Source organism: Hippocampus zosterae, chromosome 8, assembly GCF_025434085.1.
Source record: "Hippocampus zosterae strain Florida chromosome 8, ASM2543408v3, whole genome shotgun sequence".
NCBI lineage: Eukaryota > Metazoa > Chordata > Actinopteri > Syngnathiformes > Syngnathidae > Hippocampus > Hippocampus zosterae.
This window is the reverse complement of record NC_067458.1, coordinates 13,503,979-13,522,536: the sequence shown is the minus strand read 5'-3', so window position 1 is coordinate 13,522,536 and position 18,558 is coordinate 13,503,979. Positions and strand designations below refer to the sequence as shown.

At 44.9% G+C, this 18,558-nt stretch overlaps 1 protein-coding gene across 26 annotated transcripts in view; it reads right to left on the bottom strand.

Moving 5' to 3' along the window:
• Positions 1–209: 209 nt before the first annotated feature.
• adgrl2a (adhesion G protein-coupled receptor L2a) overlaps positions 210–18,558 on the bottom strand; it is a 187,771-nt gene continuing 169,422 nt past the window's right edge. For 5 of the 26 annotated variants that reach the window (XM_052074441.1, XM_052074442.1, XM_052074439.1 and 2 more), the window contains 9 exons: positions 14,492–14,583; positions 12,644–12,688; positions 12,388–12,414; positions 7,896–8,064; positions 7,658–7,786; positions 6,624–6,720; positions 3,777–3,905; positions 3,021–3,038; positions 210–1,383 (listed from right to left, as the gene is read on the bottom strand). In XM_052074441.1, coding sequence (XP_051930401.1) covers positions 506–1,383; positions 3,021–3,038; positions 3,777–3,905; positions 6,624–6,720; positions 7,658–7,786; positions 7,896–8,064; positions 12,388–12,414; positions 12,644–12,688; positions 14,492–14,583 — 1,584 coding nt within the window. In that variant the 3' untranslated portion in view covers positions 210–505. Of the gene's footprint in view, positions 1,384–1,897; positions 1,937–2,986; positions 3,039–3,776; positions 3,906–6,623; positions 6,721–7,657; positions 7,787–7,895; positions 8,065–12,387; positions 12,415–12,643; positions 12,689–14,491; positions 14,584–18,558 lie in introns of all 26 variants that reach the window. The other 21 variants (XM_052074447.1, XM_052074468.1, XM_052074450.1 and 18 more) reach the window with 19 other exon arrangements.

Here is an 18,558-nt window from a genome sequence, read left to right as displayed (position 1 = left end):
CAGGACAATATATATTCCTTTTTAGGGGGCATGAGAGGGAGGGGAGTCTGTACAAGCTCAGGTCAATGTCCTGGTCCTTGAGTGTCATTTTGTTCACAATCCTGGAAAAAACCCCAAACCAAACAAACCAAAGAACTGAACAAAATCACAGGGCGTTGGGAAGTGTATGTACAATTTTTTAAATGCTTTTCTGAGGGATCAAGTAATGGTTCTTTTTTTTTTTTTTTTGTCCTTTTCCATTTCTATTATGGTACCGTACAGTTTTGACAGCAGCAGCACATTTAAATACATAATTGGCTTATCTCTAAAAATGAAAATTCTGTATTTTATGTACACTTTTAATAAAACGTTGCAGCACATTGGCTGAAAAGAGTGGAAGTGACCTGTTTGGGGAAGCAGAGCGCTCAATGGCTAGTTCCAATGACACACCTGCTTCCTTGACTAGTTTGTCCACCAAACGGCTGAAAATGGCCAAGAGAAGGTCTGGTTGTTCATTTTAATACATCTAAAGGCTTGTGACTAGCTGCATCTGTCCTTCCCGTACATCACCCTCCGGTATGCAGCCGTCTTTAGTGATGGGGATAATGTAACCATCACTTGTCCTTTTGCCTATCTGGTAATAGGCCTGCAACTGGTGTCCGGCTCCTAAGTTAGGCATGCTCTTGTAGTAAACGTCGTCATTCTCGCTCCTCTTGGATGGGGACAAGTCCTCCACAACTTCCGGACTGCTCTCCGGATAAGGAGAGTCCCTCAGGTTGGGCATGCTAGTGTACAGGGAGTCTCTGTTTGGAGACTGCAAACTTTCCTGGTCGTTGTTGTCGGGCGTCAGCTGGCCTACAAGGGTTTCCACTCCCTCATCAATCCGCACCTTCTTCTCAGGGGCATACAGAAGCGAGTGAGTTCGCTGGGGGATGAGCGGGGCCTCCAGCTCGTGCTGATGGTGCAGCTCGAGGCCCACCGCTTCGCCCATGTGCACCAAAGAAGAAGCGTCGGCGACAATGGCGTCATCTTCGCTGCTGCTGCCACCCACCGCTGTCACCTTGGGTGGAGCCCGCTCCGTGTTGTGGTGGGGATGGTGGTGGTACTGCAGCGGCGGGGGAGGCAGCTGCTGCTGTTGAGGGCGATGGTGGTGATGGGGAGCGTGAGGCAAATCGGGGGGCTGCTGTTGGTGGATTTTGTTACAGGCACGCAGGTTGTTGTGTACAAGCTCAGAGATGATCATTTTCTCGAAGGCAGCGTCGTCCAGACTGAGTCCGCAGTCGACCACCTGTACACTGTCGCCGAAGTCCGCACTGCGGAGTGAGTAGCTGTTGTTAAAGTTACCATTTAGCGGTAGAGTATCCATTGCACTTGTATCCCTCACCACATTGTTCAGTGAGTGCCCTGCCAAGAAAACATAATAACTTTCCGTTATTTTTATCTTCATAACACACGACCGCTGAATCAAATTTTTAATGCTGTTTAGGATGCACGTAGTTAATAACTTTAAGCCATGCCATACGTCTGTTAGTTTGGCACAATGCTTTGCATGCGTTTTCAGCTTGCCATTTATTTCTTCATTTAGTCTAACTTTTGAACTTTCAGCTGTCATTTATTCACTGTCAGCTGTGGTGTATTAGTATGCCACAAAGAGTCAATGAAAGGGGGATCCCAAACAACATTAAGAAAACCAAGGCAACGGTAGCCATCATCACGACACACTGGGAAGAGGCAAGCCACGTTACACCAAATAGGTTGAAGGTGCAAGGCGAGAGAAAAAGCACGACGACGGGGAGGAATGACGGGAAAGGGAAAGTAGTCATGTGTAAACATGAGACAGCCATCTTTGTTCTCACTACACGGGGAGCCCACAAGCAGCACTCCACCATCACCACACACAGCAGGTGAAAAGACTCACTTCATGTCTGCCTGCTCAGCCTATCTGGTCTAAGAGCAGCTGATGTACAAAAGAAAGTAAAATGATTTATTGTAACATGAAGAAAAATCACTCAAAAGAGCAACCCAAAAAAGAAATTAAAAAAAAAAAAGGTTGAACTGCAACATACCAAGAGCAAAGGTTCAGAAAATCTAACCGGCTTCCAAAGGCAGTTGTGTTCAGAATAGCAGCAGTGCGTCTTAAAAGTTGAGCAAACACACTTCTATTACTCTGAACACAACTGTATATTAACCAAAAACTATTAAATCACTTTTCTCTTTTGCTTTTGTCCAATTAGGTATACATTCTGTCGGCAGCATGTGCGCCCATAGCTGGCTCAGGTCAGAGGTCGCCAACAGCCTAGCATTTGGCATTCGTCACAGTGACAGTTCCCAGTGAGACACCGGTCACTGGCAGAGCAGCTGAGAAATAACACAAGCACCGTAGAGGTCAGACGCAGTCATGTTAGGAATTCCTCAAAGCGCGGAGGTCATGAAAAGCAGCACCCAAAAAAAAAAAGATAAATATTAGTTATTCCACGATAAAGAGAGGAGATAAAGGCCAATGTGACTCTGAACACTAAACCAGATGTCGACATTAGCAGGAAGACTAATGGGGGTGATTTTACTGCACAGATTGTTTTTCTGTAAAATACGAAAAAAAAAAAGACGTACAAGGATCAGGTTTGCCGCGTTAAATGTCCCACTTCTCGTGGCGAACACGCGACCGGCAGATAAGGTCAATCAAACAGCTGCTGCCATGCCAGGCACGTGTTTACCACTGGACAAAAGTGATTGAAAAAGGTTGCGGATGAGCTCAACTGGACTCTGTCACTGCTGTCCGTGACAGTCGGACAGAAAATCAGGAAAAATAATAATGCCTCTAAAATATTGTAAGGTTACTTTCGAAATCATTCCAAAGAATTCGAACAACATTTTGTGAACCACTTGCTCATTGAGTGTTTGTGTTAATGGCCTAAAGTAAACAGTAAAAGTGCCGGTGGTGGCGAAGGGGTGGGATGTTTGTTTTGTTTTTGTTTTTTTTAAGTAGGCATGCTGAAAAAAAATTTACATTTGATAGGCAAAGTTAAGTTTGACTCCCATACTTGTCTCTCTGTAGGTCACTAGAGGGAAGCACAAGGGAAGAGCACAGAACATCACAAAAGATGCCATTTCAGATTCAACATGGTGGGGAAAACATACAATTAAGCCCAGATAGGACACTTTTTATTTTTTTTTGTCTCAGTCAATTTTGATTTGTGAATGGGTACCCACTGGCTACAAAGGACACACAAAAATGTAAAAAATAAAATAAAATAAAACAGAAGTTTTTTATCAAGCTGTCAAAATAAGTTGTGAAAAATATGTCCTTGCCATTTCCAGTCACTAGATAACACCTTCATCCAATTACACAACAAATATAAAAAATTGAGAGGCCAGAATATGCCTGATTTGGGGCTTAACTGGAACTACATTGCAGTCGTCATAACAAAATAAAAAAAAAAACATTTTGATACGATGGGGACTCTTCTTTGTATGAAATGCATTTTTTGATGTTAACAGATTTGATGTGTTTTAAGGGTAAATCTCCCATTAAAGCACACAACAAATGTCCTGATAACATGGCTCATGCATTTTACACCATCACCTCATGACTCAAACAATCCGGCTTGTTTAGGTTGAGAAATTGATGGGAGACAAAGAGTGGACAGGATGCAAGTGTGACAATGCAACACTGTAGAACACCCTGCCTTTTGTTTGGCCTGTCAACACTACATTGAAGAGTGAAATACTTCGGGGAGGGCAGATTTTAAAAAAAAAGTGAAGAAAAAAAAAGCAGGTGATAGAATAAGCAAGCACACCTGGAGAGTTAAACACTGGAGCCGTGGGCGTGTTACACACAACTGTCTCAGCCAGTAAGGTGTTATAAGGGTTGTTAGAGCCTTGTGGTCGAAGAAGAGGATTTGTAAGTAGATAATTCCCGGTCATTCCTGGAGATGATAGACAGAAGGTGAGAATGTGCACTCAGCCAACAGGGAAAGCCATAAATGAAAGCCACGTTCAGAGAGCGTCCTTATTTGAGTTATGTGGAAGCAGCTGGAAAAATGCGAGACGAGCAAAGATATGCGGACAATCGTTTGGTGTTCTTGCCAAGTGTAATACTCTGCTGACTGATACGTAAGACCAATGACTCACATTTTGCACCTGAATAGGGTGGAATATGAATAAAAGGACTGGGAGGACAAGCAGTTGGTGCGCAATCGCATTGGGATGGTATTTGTCAGGTTTTTGCAGCTTAATAGAAATGAGAATACTGTCCAGTGTGCATAAACACTTAAAAAAAAAAGCCCAACAAAAGCCACTCTTTACGAGATCATTTTCCTGGAGATGAACCCTAAAAAGTTTCATCCACTCAACACAGCAGCAATGGCTCAAGGCTTGCCACTTAAACAAATGCAAGCTGATAATCAAACCCTGAAGAGAGATACATTTTACGATGCCAGCATAAAAGAACATTTCTTCATTCAACAAAGTGTGAATGAATGGCATTTATAAGGCTGTGTTCCTGTTCAGTTTGTTCTTTGAAATATGCCAATGACATAAACCAAAATTGTTAGTCATCACGCTACATTTTGGTGAAGGGATGGAAACCGTCGCTCTACAAAGCTGACTGCTTTGAAAAAGATCAGTAAGATAACATTTCCAAAGGGCTTTTAGACAGTTCTGTATTCATTTAATCAGTTTTAACCTTTTTGGGGGAAAATGTATGCACTTCACACCAAGTAGTTTCTGCTGTATTACATTTGCGGGGTGCCCCCAGACAACAGTCTAGAGCAAGGGAGTGGCAACTGGTGACCCACATGGGCCAAACTCTGACTGGCCTTTGAATAATGTAAAAAAACAACATATACCTAATTTGGGGGGTGGGGGGGGTTTGTTTTTCTTTTTACAAACCCAAAAATCATTCACTTCTTTCACTTTTTGTAAGAGAAAATGGGGGACAATAACACTGAAAAAAAAGGGGAAAATCCCAAATATGAAAAGAATATTAGAAAAAAAATAATGCATATGCGAATCCACATGTGCCAAACTGAATATGCACAGGTCTACTGTAGTTTTAAGTCGTAATATCACCAATCACAATGAGGTGGCAGACATGTCTTAGTTGCTCTTAAATTGGGCCTACACTCCAATGTGAGTAGGCCTATTATATAAATTGTATATTTTTTCGTGGATTTGGAATCCTTCAATAATCTTGACATTTTGAGTAAGTTGATTTTTGTGAAGAACAAAAAAATGGAGCACTTAATGTTCATTTCTTGGTCAACAGTTTTGTGCCATCCATTAATGGTAGTTTTTCTTCAAGAAAGTAAAAAAAAAGAAATACAGTTTGTGGTTATTTTATTGTTTGCTTCAGTCTCTTTTTTGTTGGGTTAGGACTGCATTTTTGCAAATACATGCATTGACCAATGTAATCAAAAGTTAATTATATTGACAGCTCATATTTTGCATGTATGCACATATTTTGCCCATATTTCAAATGGCACGATGAAAACGTGTGGCCAACTCCAGCATTTAAGTTGCCCCTGCCTTGTCTAGAGCATTTTATATCATGAATTATACGTCACATTTTCCTCCAAACCGTATCCTCCTCTCCATTTCTTTTTTTAACCAGCTTCTAACGTATTTCAGTGAATGAAGGCATCTCCAGTGTCATTATTCACCTGTGTTAAATGCCATCTGTCTGTCCATTGGGCAGACTTCAGGGATGCTTTTAATGACAGGAAGTGCTTCCAGGAGATAGAGTCCTCGTTTAGTGCAGTGGCTCTCCAGGGTAGCTAGGTTTCTACACCCCGGAGTGATCAATATCTAACCTTTACATTAACAACTTCACGGCTCGACACTGTGGGGAGAAGAGCTCAACTTCTATTTTGTTAGAGGTGTATGAGCGAGTCAAAATGTGCCTCGGAGTCAGAGGTGCAGTGAGTTACCTTGTAAGAAGTGACAGTGAAAAAAGAGAGTGAAGGCACAGATGTGCAGGTATTGGCATCGAAGCAGGGTGGGTTTGTTAACTTCCTCGGAATACGCTCGCTTCTCCTTCACATGCACCAAAAGCCATTTAACAGACAGGAGAAAGCCGAGCCACACGCTAAGCGCTCCGGGTCAGTCAGAGTTGAACATCATCTTCTCATCATCATATTTGTGTTCAAGCTAAATAATAAATGACAGTTCCTTTTTTTTCATCCCCTCACCATTTGAAAGTAACCGAGGTCACCTCAGATGCCAGGCAACAAATGGCTTCTTTCTTCAAATATTCAGGTCTCAGTTTCTTCAATTCAGTTTCCTCATTTTTCATTTTGTCTCCATATGTGCTGTGCGCGTTTCTCTGTACGCCATTTGGACAGCCAGCACTTCAATAGGAAATGTTCTATCCTCGCCCCACTTTAGGGTTGACCGAACGGATTATTTGAGGACGGGTTTTAGTAATCCTTTGTGGACGCAACAGGGAGACTAGACGAAAGGCCGAGATAATTTCTTTTCCCTTTTCTAACCGCACGGCTCTGTCTTTTCAAGCTGCGGCCATTTATTACGATTGCCGAGGTACCATCCTTTGTGGCGGCGAGGAGGAGTACTTTTAAACCGGGTGATGAAATGTGTGCATAGGGGTGTGTGTGAGAGATGTGGAGAGAAATGAGGTGTGAACTGACCTTGGTTAAGGGTGGAGGTGCTGTTGATGTCACCTGAGATAAAAGAGGACTCAGATTGCTTTCTTACGGTGTCATTCCACATTCTCCTGATTCGACTCTGTCAGGTCAACAAGGGACAGTCATTAGGACTTTAAACAAGCCCGCTGTGCAGATCCACTTTCATTGCTTTGAGTTATGTGCTCCATCTTCCTCCGCCCACTTTTTATAATTACAGCGACGCTGTCTCCAATGTCACCGTTTTTGAAAATGAATGCTTTTAGCCTTCGTCACTTGCTGAACACATTGGAAAAGTGAAAAGGTGTGGGCATAACTACTTAGCCGATCATTTTGAAATGGGTCCATTGTGTGGAATGATTGTTGATTAATCACATGGTGTATGTACTACTTGGCTGTAACCAAGAATTTGCTGTAAACTATGAGAAGCTGAGCTGCAATCCTGTACATCAAAACAGACCTCCATTGCGGAGCATTATGTTGTTCAAAACAACACTGCCATTGCAATGCGTGCACGTTCGGCTAGTGGCATTTTTTTGGACAGGCAGACATCATTTAAGTCTAGTTTTACCTTTGTCACCGGAAGATGTCCTGTTCTACCCCACTACAAATCTGTCAGCCATCTTGGGGGAGTCGATATATTTTACTTTCGTTTTATTTAGCATCTTTAGTCACCGTTTCACACGAAATTCAACTTGAAAGTCAACCTGCATCAGAAAAAGACTGTTTGACTTTGAGCCTTACTTTTCAGCGGTGGACAAAGGAAATGTAGTCAAATGCCCATCCGTTCTTCCATTCGCATTCTGATGTTGAAAGCTAGCGAGCTAACCCACCAATCACGGAGGCTATCGTGTCATTTTGGCTTGACCCCAAGTCAAATATGGTGCAATACCGAATAAAACGTGCAATTCTATTTCACATGCACATGGCATTAGTGAGAAAAGTGGCAGAAGCTTAAGTGGGCCAGCAGAAAAGAAAGGAACATAAGACATTCGGAAGATGTAGCTAGTCAAGCCGCTTGTGCAAGCTTGAGGATCTACCTGGGTACCAGAGGAGTAGCGTGCGCTTGTCCGTGTCGTGGAAGTCTTTGCTGAGCCATGCGAGCTCTCAGTTGGCAGCCTTCCACAACAGTACGTGTGACGGAAACACTTGCTGTACTCTTTGCGGACCTACGAGTACAGACAAATATGGCTCTCCGGAAATCTTCAAGATGTGTCGAAGTGCTCCAAAGGCTTGCCATCTGTTATGCTGAGCACTGCCGGATGTCATGAAACATACCTTTTTCTGGAGGAGGCAGTGGAAAACGAAGATAAACATCCCCTGGAAGGCGTTAAATATAGTGAAGAGATATGCCATGACAATGGAGGCCTCATTGATGAAGAAGAGTCCAAAGGACCAGGTCAGACCCAGCAAACAGAGAAGCGCAAAGGCACCCATGACCCAGGATCTAGAAAATGGCCAAAAACAAAAACAAAACAAACAAACAAAAAAAGCAAGACATTCAATTTTGCATGAATAGCTTATATGTCTCTGACAAATCAATAAATGGAGCATTACTAAGAAAGGGGGCAGGGAAGCTGAAAATGCTGTCCAAGTGAGCCACCAATAAAACTCACCCAGCACAGACCTACCACATGACCGAATAAAAGCAAAGGAAACAATTGAAGGGCATGTCTTTCTACCCTTTTTTCCCAAAAAATATCAGTTTCCTTTTTTTCCAGTGTGATGCTTTGTATTGTTCAGATCTGTTCCATATTTTCTGTTCAGTCAGAATAAAATGCAGCTCTTCAATAAAACCCTTGAAGGGGAAATCATGTTAAAAAATGGCTTTACAGTAATATGTTCTATGCGGCCCCACGAGTTTAATCAATACGGTGTTTAATGTAGCGGTTTGGGAAATATGAATTAAGCGGCAAAATCCACCCGTTTTTATCCATTGCAGTTGTGGGCAGTTTGCCACTCAGGGCTGAGCTTGTGAATGTCACATGATCATACCCTTAGGCAGTTTTGGTGGCAAAATAGCCGCCCTCTGAGATGGCTAAAAACGGCCGCCTTTTTCTGCTTAATTTATATTCCACCAACAAAATCCATCCATCCATCCATCCATCCATCATCTACCGCTTATCCGGGGCCGGGTCGCGGGGGCAACAGCTTTAGCAGGGAAGCCCAGACTTCCCTCTCCCTAGCTACTTCTTCCAGCTCTCCCCGGGGGATCCCGAGTCGTTCCCAGCCCAGCTGGGTGACATAGTCTCTCCAGCGTGTCCTGGGTCTTCCTCTGGGTCTCCTCCCGGTGGGACATGACCGGAACACCTCACCGGGGAGGCGCTCAGGAGGCATCCGAATCAGATGCCCAAGCCACCTCATCTGGCTCCTCTCGATGTGGAAGAGAAGCGGCTCGACTCTGAGCCCCTCCCGGATGACTGAGCTTCTCACCTTATCTCTAAGGGAGAGCCCGGACACCCTGCGGAGAAAACTCATTTCAGCCGCTTGTATCCGGGATCTCGTTCTTTCGGTCACGACCCATAGCTCGTGACCATAGGTGAGGGTTGGGACGTAGATCGACCGGTAAATTGAGAGCTTCGCCTTTTGGCTCAGCTCCTTCTTCACCACGACAGACCGATACAACGTCCGCATCACAGCAGACGCTGCACCGATCCGCCTGTCGATCTCCCGCTCCCTCCTACCCCCACTCGTGAACAAGACCCCAAGATACTTGAACTCCTCCACTTGGGGTAAGATCTCCTCCCCGACCCGGAGGGGGCACTCCACCCTTTTCCGACTGAGGACCATGGTTTCAGATTTGGAGGTTCTGATTTTCATCCCAACCGCTTCACACTCGGCTGCGAAACGCTCCAGTGAGAGTTGGAGAGCCCCGTTTGAAGGAGCCAACAGCACCACATCATCTGCAAAAAGCAGGGATGTAATACTGAGGCCCCCAAAACGGACCCCCTCAACGCTTCGGCTGCGCCTAGAAATTCTGTCCATAAAGGTTATGAACAGAATCGGCGACAAAGGGCAGCCTTGGCGGAGTCCTACCCCCACTGGAAACGATTCCGACTTACTGCCGGCAATGCGAACCAAACTCTGACATCGGTGGTATAGTGACCGAACAGCCCGTATCAGGGGGTTCGGTACCCCATACCCCCGAAGCACCCCCCACAGAACTCCCCGAGGGACACGGTCAAACGCCTTCTCCAAGTCCACAAAACACATGTAGACTGGTTGGGCAAATTCCCACATACCCTCAAGGACCCTGCTAAGGGTGTAGAGCTGGTCCACTGTTCCACGGCCGGGACGAAAACCACACTGCTCCTCCTCAATCTGAGGCTCGACTTCCTGACGGACCCTCCTCTCCAGCACCCCTGAATAGACCTTACCAGGGAGGCTGAGGAGTGTGATCCCTCTGTAGTTGGAACACACCCTCCGGTCCCCCTTTTTAAAAAGAGGGACTACCACCCCGGTCTGCCAATCCAGAGGCACTCTCCCTGTTGTCCACGCGATGTTGCAGAGGCGTGTCAACCAGGACAGCCCCACAACATCCAGAGCCTTGAGGAACTCCGGGCGGATCTCATCCACCCCTGGGGCCTTGCCACCGAGGAGCTTTTTAACCACATCGGTGACTTCAACCACAGAGATAGGAGAGCCCACCTCAGAGTCCCCGGGCTCTGCTTCCTCCAAGGAAGGCGTGTTGGTGGAGTTGAGGAGGTCTTCGAAGTACTCTGCCCACCGGTTCACAACGTCCCGAGTCGAAGTCAGCAGCGCCCCATCCCCACTGTACACAGTGTTAGTGGTGCACTGCTTCCCCCTCCTGAGACGTCGGATGGTGGACCAGAATTTCCTCGAAGCCGTCCGGAAGTCGGCTTCCATGGCCTCACCGAACTCTTCCCACGCTCGGGTTTTTGCCTCGGCGACCACCGAAGCCGCGGCCCGCTTGGCCAATCGATACCCGTCAGCTGCCTCTGGGGTCCCACAGGCCATAAAGGCTCGATAGGACTCCTTCTTCAGCTTGACGGCATCCCTTACTGCTGGTGTCCACCAGCGAGTACGGGGGTTGCCGCCACGACAGGCACCAACCACCTTACGGCCACAACTCAGATTGGCCGCCTCAACAATAGAGGCACGGAACACGGTCCACTCGGGCTCAATGTCCCCCGCCTCCCCCGGAACATGGGAAAAGCTCTGTCGGAGGTGGGAGTTGAAACTCCTTCTGACAGGGGATTCCGCCAGACGCTCCCAACAAACCCTCACTATACGTTTGGGTCTGCCAGGATGGACCGGCATCTTCCCCCACCATCTGAGCCTACTCACCACCAGGTGGTGATCAGTTGACAGCTCCGCCCCTCTCTTCACCCGAGTGTCCAGAACATGCGGCCGCAAATCCGATGATACCACAACAAAGTCGATCATCGAACTGCGACCTATGGTGCCCTGGTGCCAAGTGCACATATGGACACCCTTATGTTTGAACAAGGTGTTCGTTATGGACAATCCGTGACGAGCACAGAAGTCCAATAACAAAACACCACTCTGGTTCAGATCGGGGGGGCCGTTCCTCCCAATCACGCCCCTCCAGGTCTCACTGTCATTGCCCACGTGAGCATTGAAGTCCCCCAGCAGAACAAGGGAGTCCCCAGCAGGAGTACTCTCCAGCACACCCTCCAAGGACTCCAAAAAGGGTGGGTATGCTGAGCTGCTGTTTGGTGCATATGCACAAACAACAGTCAGGACCCGTCCCCCCACCCGCAGGCGGAGGGAGGCAACCCTCTCGTCTACCGGTGTGAACCCCAATGTACAGGCACTGAGCCGGGGGGCAATGAGAATGCCCACACCTGCTCTGCGCCTCTCACCGTGAGCAACTCCAGAGTGGAAGAGAGTCCAACCCCTCTCGAGAGAACTGGTACCAGAACCCAGGCTGTGTGTGGAGGCAAGTCCGACTATATCCAGTCGGAAATTCTCTGCCTCACACACCAGCTCGGGCTCCTTCCCTGCCAGAGAGGTGACATCACCAACAAAATACTAATCAGAATGTTGTGTTTAGACTAGTGGGGATGGATAGAAGACATTAGTGAAAAGAAAGTTTTTGCCTCCCCCTCTAACAAACGAACTGACCAACACCTTTAAATCAAATCATGTTACTGCCCCGTGCTGTTAAGAATGTCAAAGGAAATTAGAACATAATAACTGTTAAGTTGCAAACGCACTTGTTAACACCATGGGAAAAAAGTATCACTTTATTGTTTTTGTTGTTCTGTCATTTTGTGTAAAATGCAATGCTAAACATAGTAGGGAAGAAAAGGAAACTAATTTCCTTTATATGGACACAAATTCCTGCGCCTTTTCCATATTATGAAAAGAGAAAAAATAATTAGTGCAGTAATTTAAAACCCTGATAAGACAACCACAAATATCTGCAGAGCTTTGAAATCCCATTACATCTTTTTCGCAGGAACATTTTCTCAAAACAAACAGCACAATCCGAGGGTACAGTATTTTATCTGTGTCTGAACCTTGCAAGTAACTACCAGCACTTGAGGAAAGAGTTCAAGGAGTAAGGGCAAAATACCACCTGGTGGGTGAAGTCGCCACAAAAATACAACACAATGTATATAGTGAGAGGTAAGATTCACAAGGACAGGACTGATTCGTTTAAAGGTTGCTGTCTGGCAGAAAACGGATGACCCAGTAACAACTGGAAACAGGAAAGAGAAATAGGCAGGAGAGGAAATAGAATTAAGGAGAAATTGAGGGGTTCTGGTCAATACGTCCTTACTTGATAAACTGTTTATTATCTTCATAGCTAGCATGAGAAGCAGGAAGAGAGAAGCACAATTAGATCGCAGCAAGGATTAGACTGCAAAGCTCAGTAGACAATAAACAGCATACAGGTTGCTGATGATTCAATTGTAGCATTCGTAGGCTATGTTGACCATGAGTTGTTACATTTAAATAAGCATGTGTGTGTGTGTGTATGTGTGTGTGTGTGTGTGTGTGTGTATAATTAGCTGAGGTGTAAAGTCAAAGCTTACCCAGGCAAATCAGTATTATAGTAGCCGTCACAAACGTGATAATTACTGGCATGGATTGCCCCACAGAGAAGAGAGTGACAGAGAAGAGAGGAGAAAGGAGAGGCTGCGTGTTAAATTTGCTTTTACATGCAACATGCAGAGACACTGCCGCTAAAACAGTGCCATGAGAACACAAACAAAAAGACCACAATGATGCTATTAATAGACGGAAAATCCTTGCCGGAATAAACAATTTGAAGAGAAAGGTTCAGAGCACAAAGCACAAATTGTGGTTTCCTTAATATGCGAGTGGAAAAGCTCAAATCCACCCGGGTGCGTAAATAAGCCGTTCTCCCGTCTGCCCTTCTTGATTGCACATTCACCGCAATGTTGTCACACATTTGTTGGGAAAAGTAAATAATGAAATCACGGCTAAAATGAGCATGACTGCTGCCCTTGCACTGTTCAGATGAACAATGTGTAACCCCTGATTAGCGGCCTGTGAATACTGTTTTCAAATGTATGCAAGACTAAATAAATAAACAAGCAATTACAGCTTCAGAAAATGTCCAGCAGCAAATTGTCTGTTGTGGGTTTGTGAAAGGCTTTGTGTTAATTTCTTGGGTTAGAAACTGGGATTGAAAAAAACAAAAAACATTTCAAACATATGGTTGCTTTTCCGCTGTACCCTCACCCTTGGAGAGGTGAAAGGCGTGATTTGTGACATTCTATGCAATTTAAAGTTGGAAGCAAATCACACTGTCAGTTCTATGCTTCAACAGTTTGCAACAATTTGGGTCTCGAACAGTAGTTCCACTTCATTGAGAACAGATACAGTCAAAGCTCCAAAGTCCGCCCCAGGCACTATACAAAAAGGTGATGATGCCATTTATTACGTGTAATTCAGTGGCTTGGTGAGAATCTGTATGGGCACTCACTTAAAGTGTGTGTTTATGTGTGTGTATGTGTGTGCTTGGTTCGGGGCGGCGGGAGACATGGTTAAATTAGCCAGTGTAAAGTAAGCAGAGCTACAGTATATTGACTGTTGATGAATGCAAATGAGCGATTTAACAGTGTGAGCTTCTCATAAACGACACTTACTTGATGGCTTGGTGAAGAAGTGCACGGGGGCTACAAGACATCGAGCAAATTGCAGCCTCTGTGATTTCAAATGCTTTCATTTATGGGGCTACTTGCTCATTTTCCACACTCTGGCCTCTGCTTCCACTTGGCGAGGCAAGAAGCCAGTCAGGGTGCTCAATTCCTACTTACTATTTCCCAGTTGCTCAAATAAATCGATTAAAACGTGCATATATATATATATATATTATATATATTATATATATATATACAGTATATATGGGCCGGGATGAAGGTCTGTTATTTTGATCATATTGTTATTTTGACGAAATCATGCCATATACAAATAAAAACATCTGTCAAGTGTTTTTTTACATTGCAGAATAAAATATGCCTCCTCAGATATGCACACCACATGAGTAATCATTGCATCTTGCTTTTGTCATTTAACTCTAGCATTTCATCAACAGCGGGGCTAACTCATCTAGTTTTATAGTAGCCCCAATTTGATCCTGGAAATAGATTGTCTCTATTTTCAACGGGATTAATTGATTTCTAAGACCCAATCAGAAGGCGGGTCATCATTTCACAAACTGATTGCTTTTGGTGTGACAGATTGTATTTCTACATGATTCCATTTCTTAAAAGTAAACGTATTGCTCAAATAAGTTAAAAAGCCTTTCCGCCAGAGTCACAGAGCCTAAGTTTTCATGGACAGTGGTAAATAGCAGCAGTGTTATATTACTTATAAGTAGGATGTGGCTATTGTGCAGCGGAGACTTTACTTACTTGATATTCTCCAGTCGGCTCGAGTCTGGTTTCAGGGTGGTTGAGTGCTTCACCATTTTGTACATGGTGATGACCAGGAAAATCAGATTGAGCTGTCAAATCGGAGATAAGGTAGTATTAATGCATAAGGATGAATGACTAACAGAAGAAAAAAAAAGATCTTGGTCAATGTTGCATCAAAGTTCCAAAATAAAAGAGGAGGGAGGCCAATCCTGCATGTCTACAGACTAATCCAATAAACATCCATCGCTCCAGTCGAGAGACGACCGGCCAAGTGGCGCCAAATTTAGTGTCATTCCATATCAATAAAAGCATGAGAAAGCATTAAAATCCATCAGAGAAGGAACAAAAAAAAAGAGAACTGACTCCTCAGTCTGAGGAATTCAGGGGGGAACAAAAAGGAGAAGAGGTAATAAGAAACCATGTTGTTGTACAACTGCATCATTTTATGCACATACTGAAATATTATAACCAGCAACAAAAGGCTGAAGGGAACATTGTACATTTTTCGATTCCTCTGCATGCTAGAGAAAAGACCACAAATCGGTGAGATGAAGAGGAGAGGGGCGGGGTAGCATTTTAGTGTACTAAATCTTAAGGGAATCAGTGGCACATAACAGCCTGGGGGAAAAAAAAAAGAATCTGACGTGTTGAGAGAGGTTTTTTAAAAATCTATATATATATTTTTTTTGGTTACCTTGAAAATCAATACTGTGATTTTGAGACACAGAGCCTGTATGGACTGACAGAGAGGAGCTGTTTCAAATAAATTCACTTCAAATAATATTTATTCTGGAACAAGGTAGACCTCGACTCAGCATGTTCATGCACTCAAACGAGCAGGCGAACCTTTAAAAAAAAAAAAGATGAATTGGAGTGTATGCCTATCAAAGACAACACATGTCCCCAGACTTTGAAACTGAACTTTTAAGTGCTGGGTTACGTACAGCATAACAAAGCCCTCCAAGAATAAAATGGAGATGCGTACTTGGTGGGAGGGAATGAAATAAATTACCTTTGTGGGTGCCACTCGGACCGTGGCAACTCATTCTTAAACAGATTGTTTGTGCTAGTGTGTGTGTGTGTGTGTGCGTGTGTGCACGCGTGTGTTTGCGTATTCTCCTATGAAAAGACTGCCTGTGATCGATACATCGCCCCTCCTCATGCAATCAACTCATGGTGCAAAACACAATAATGCAGGCTGTATACCAGGGATAGAGTGGGGAGAGAACGCTGAATCAAGTGCCTCGGTTTATATCACGAATGGCAATGAACCCGTGTTTGTTTTGCAGGTATCAGCGATTATTTCCATCATCCGCCGGAATGAGTCAAACGGTGGGGACTGGAGCTGTGGGGTGCGGGGTGCGGGCGGGGGTGTGCGGGGGGGGGGAGGACTTTTGAAAAGCCCCCTTTCACATCGAGTGGTGACATGGATCCAATGAGACAGCGGAGAGTGACACAGAGCTTTAAAGTAACCTAGCTGCACGGAACATGTCCCCCACCCCCAGCAACGCGCTTCCCTGGGGATCCTCCTTCGTCCTCCATCCTTCACTCTTGTCTTTTCTGTCTGGGAGCATTCACTGCAAGCCATGCAGATGCAACCTTACCACACTGGGACATCAGGAGAAAGCCCCCACCCCCTGCCCCTCCCGCCCCCTTCACATTTTCCAAGGTAGCCTGCGTGTGTACACACTGAACTCTAAATGAACTGCTGGGGATAAAATATTTAAGGTGCAGATGGAGCTGTCCAAATGATAAGAACTGCTTGCGACCTGTCATGATCCAAAAGGCCTTGTGTTCATGTTAGCTCAAGCATACTAATGGTTTACCCCCAACTAAAACAAGCATACAGTACATTCATTATTTCCATGTACCCCTTTCATGGAGCTAATACCCCCTGTGCCCAGAGACGACAATGATCTAAGTGCCTTCCACCAGCTTTTCTGTCAGCCTGCTGTGTTGTCTATGGCTAGGAAGGAAAATTCACTGGAAATGCACAGTTGTGCGCAACTCCAATGTATCCCACCCAGATCTTCGCAATGCTTTGCCAAATTAGGAGTTGATGTGAATGACTATGAATTGAATATGTTTATTTTTAGCTACAAATTAAACAAGAACGTGACTAAAGTAATATGTTGTGCACCGAGACATATAATCATCCATTATCTGAGCCACTTATCCTCGCAAGCGTTGCAGGTGTGCTAGAGCTTACCACAGCCGCCTTCGGGCGGTAGGCGGGGTACACCTTCAACTGGTTGCCCTCCAGCCGCATGGCACACATAGACAGACAACAATGCACACACAATCACACCTAGAGACAATTTAGAGAATTCAATTAACCTACCATGCTTGTTTTTGAAATGTGGCAGGAAAGCAGAGAACCCAGAGAAAACCCACACAGGCACGGAGAGAACATGCAAACTCCAGACATGAAGGCCGGGGCTGAAATCAAACCCCCGGGCCTCTATACTGTGAGGCGGATGTACTAACCAGCCGACCGCCATGCCGCCTAAAGTAGTACAATGCATCTTTATTTTTGTGGCGCTTTCACAACAGCTGCAGGACAACTTAATTTCATGTATACTATATCATCTGGCGGGTACAATAATGTGGTAGAAATAGCAAAACAGAACAAAAAAAAGCACAAGGGAGTGCATGACTTCTCTTGATGAAAACCAATGCAACATGGTTTAAACGCAGACTTGAGCCACAATAACACCTTTCTTCCTCCCTCATTTTCTACTTGCTCATGGACCGCTTCCGCTCTCCTTCATTGACAAGGACAAAGCCAATTTGTCGAGAGGTCACTGGTGGTGCAGGCAAACCTTGCTCCTGCACACTCCCTTGAGATCAGCCTTTCCACAATACTTTGTCTTTTTGAGTCATTTGTTGCACCGAACCGGAGGAGCGAGTTCTGCAAAAGCTCATTCCTGTCACACATTAGCTCCTCTCCAATACATTAGCGGCTCGCAAGGGTCATGATTCTATCCGTGCGGTCATCACCGCCGGGATCCTGATCCAGACACATTTTTCATGCAAATCATTACGGCGGCAACATCCGATTGGAAAACAATGAGGGTCCAATTTAGAAAAGAAAAATATGCCCCTGCATGTCTGTCGAAGATGAGGAAGCGAGCTGGCTTGTTGAGGTACCGTTTTGCCTTTTGTCCTGAGAGTTTCCAAAGCAGTGAAGAAAAATGGAAAACGGAAGAGTTATTGAAAGGTGTGGACCCGACTTACTGCTATTGACACATTCTTTAATCTGAGTGATTCTGCAGTTTTTGCTTTTTGTGTATTGATACTGAATTGATTTACACCAAAAATTGCAGAGATGGCACATGTGCCGTATTTATCGGAGTCTAAATTGCTCCGGAGTATAAGTCACATTAGTAGGTGCATTACTGCCACCTTCTTAATATGCTAAATAGAAGGTGACCAACGGCATTCATGAACCAAAGGTATTTGCCAATTGCCTCAAGAAAGCTGACACGATGCAGGGATTTTGGGTGCCAGCCCAAGGTCCATTTTAATCTATACTGTACAAGTCAGGCTTTGTTTCAATATACACAGAATGCACTTCAGATAGAGATCTTTATGTGTTCTTACACAGGCGAAAAAGCAGAAGAGTATCGCTCATTTCAAAACACCTTGGGGCTTCGCAGAGACTGGCTAAGATTTGGCCTTCCCTTCTCTTACTGTAGCAGATTTTCATAGTCAGTTTAATGCTCAACAAGAGGTCACTGCATCGGTAGATACAGCGCCAACCGTGATGCTGGATAATGAACGCAGCGCTGAACAAATGTAACCCATCTGGCCCGCAAAGCTGACAGAAGTTTGCCGAGCTCCCGCGTCTTTCCTGGTGTGCATGAGGGTAAGCTAAAACATGGTGTGGTAAGAAGGGGTAATATCTACGGGCTAACACAGGATGGTTTTAACACACACACTCCGGTCTGGAGCGGGAGATAATAATGTCACGACCAGTAAATAATTGCATGGCTCAATGGCACATATGCTATAAGTCCTTCACCTCTAACGGTCCTTGACCAAACAAAGCTGTGCCTTTCACT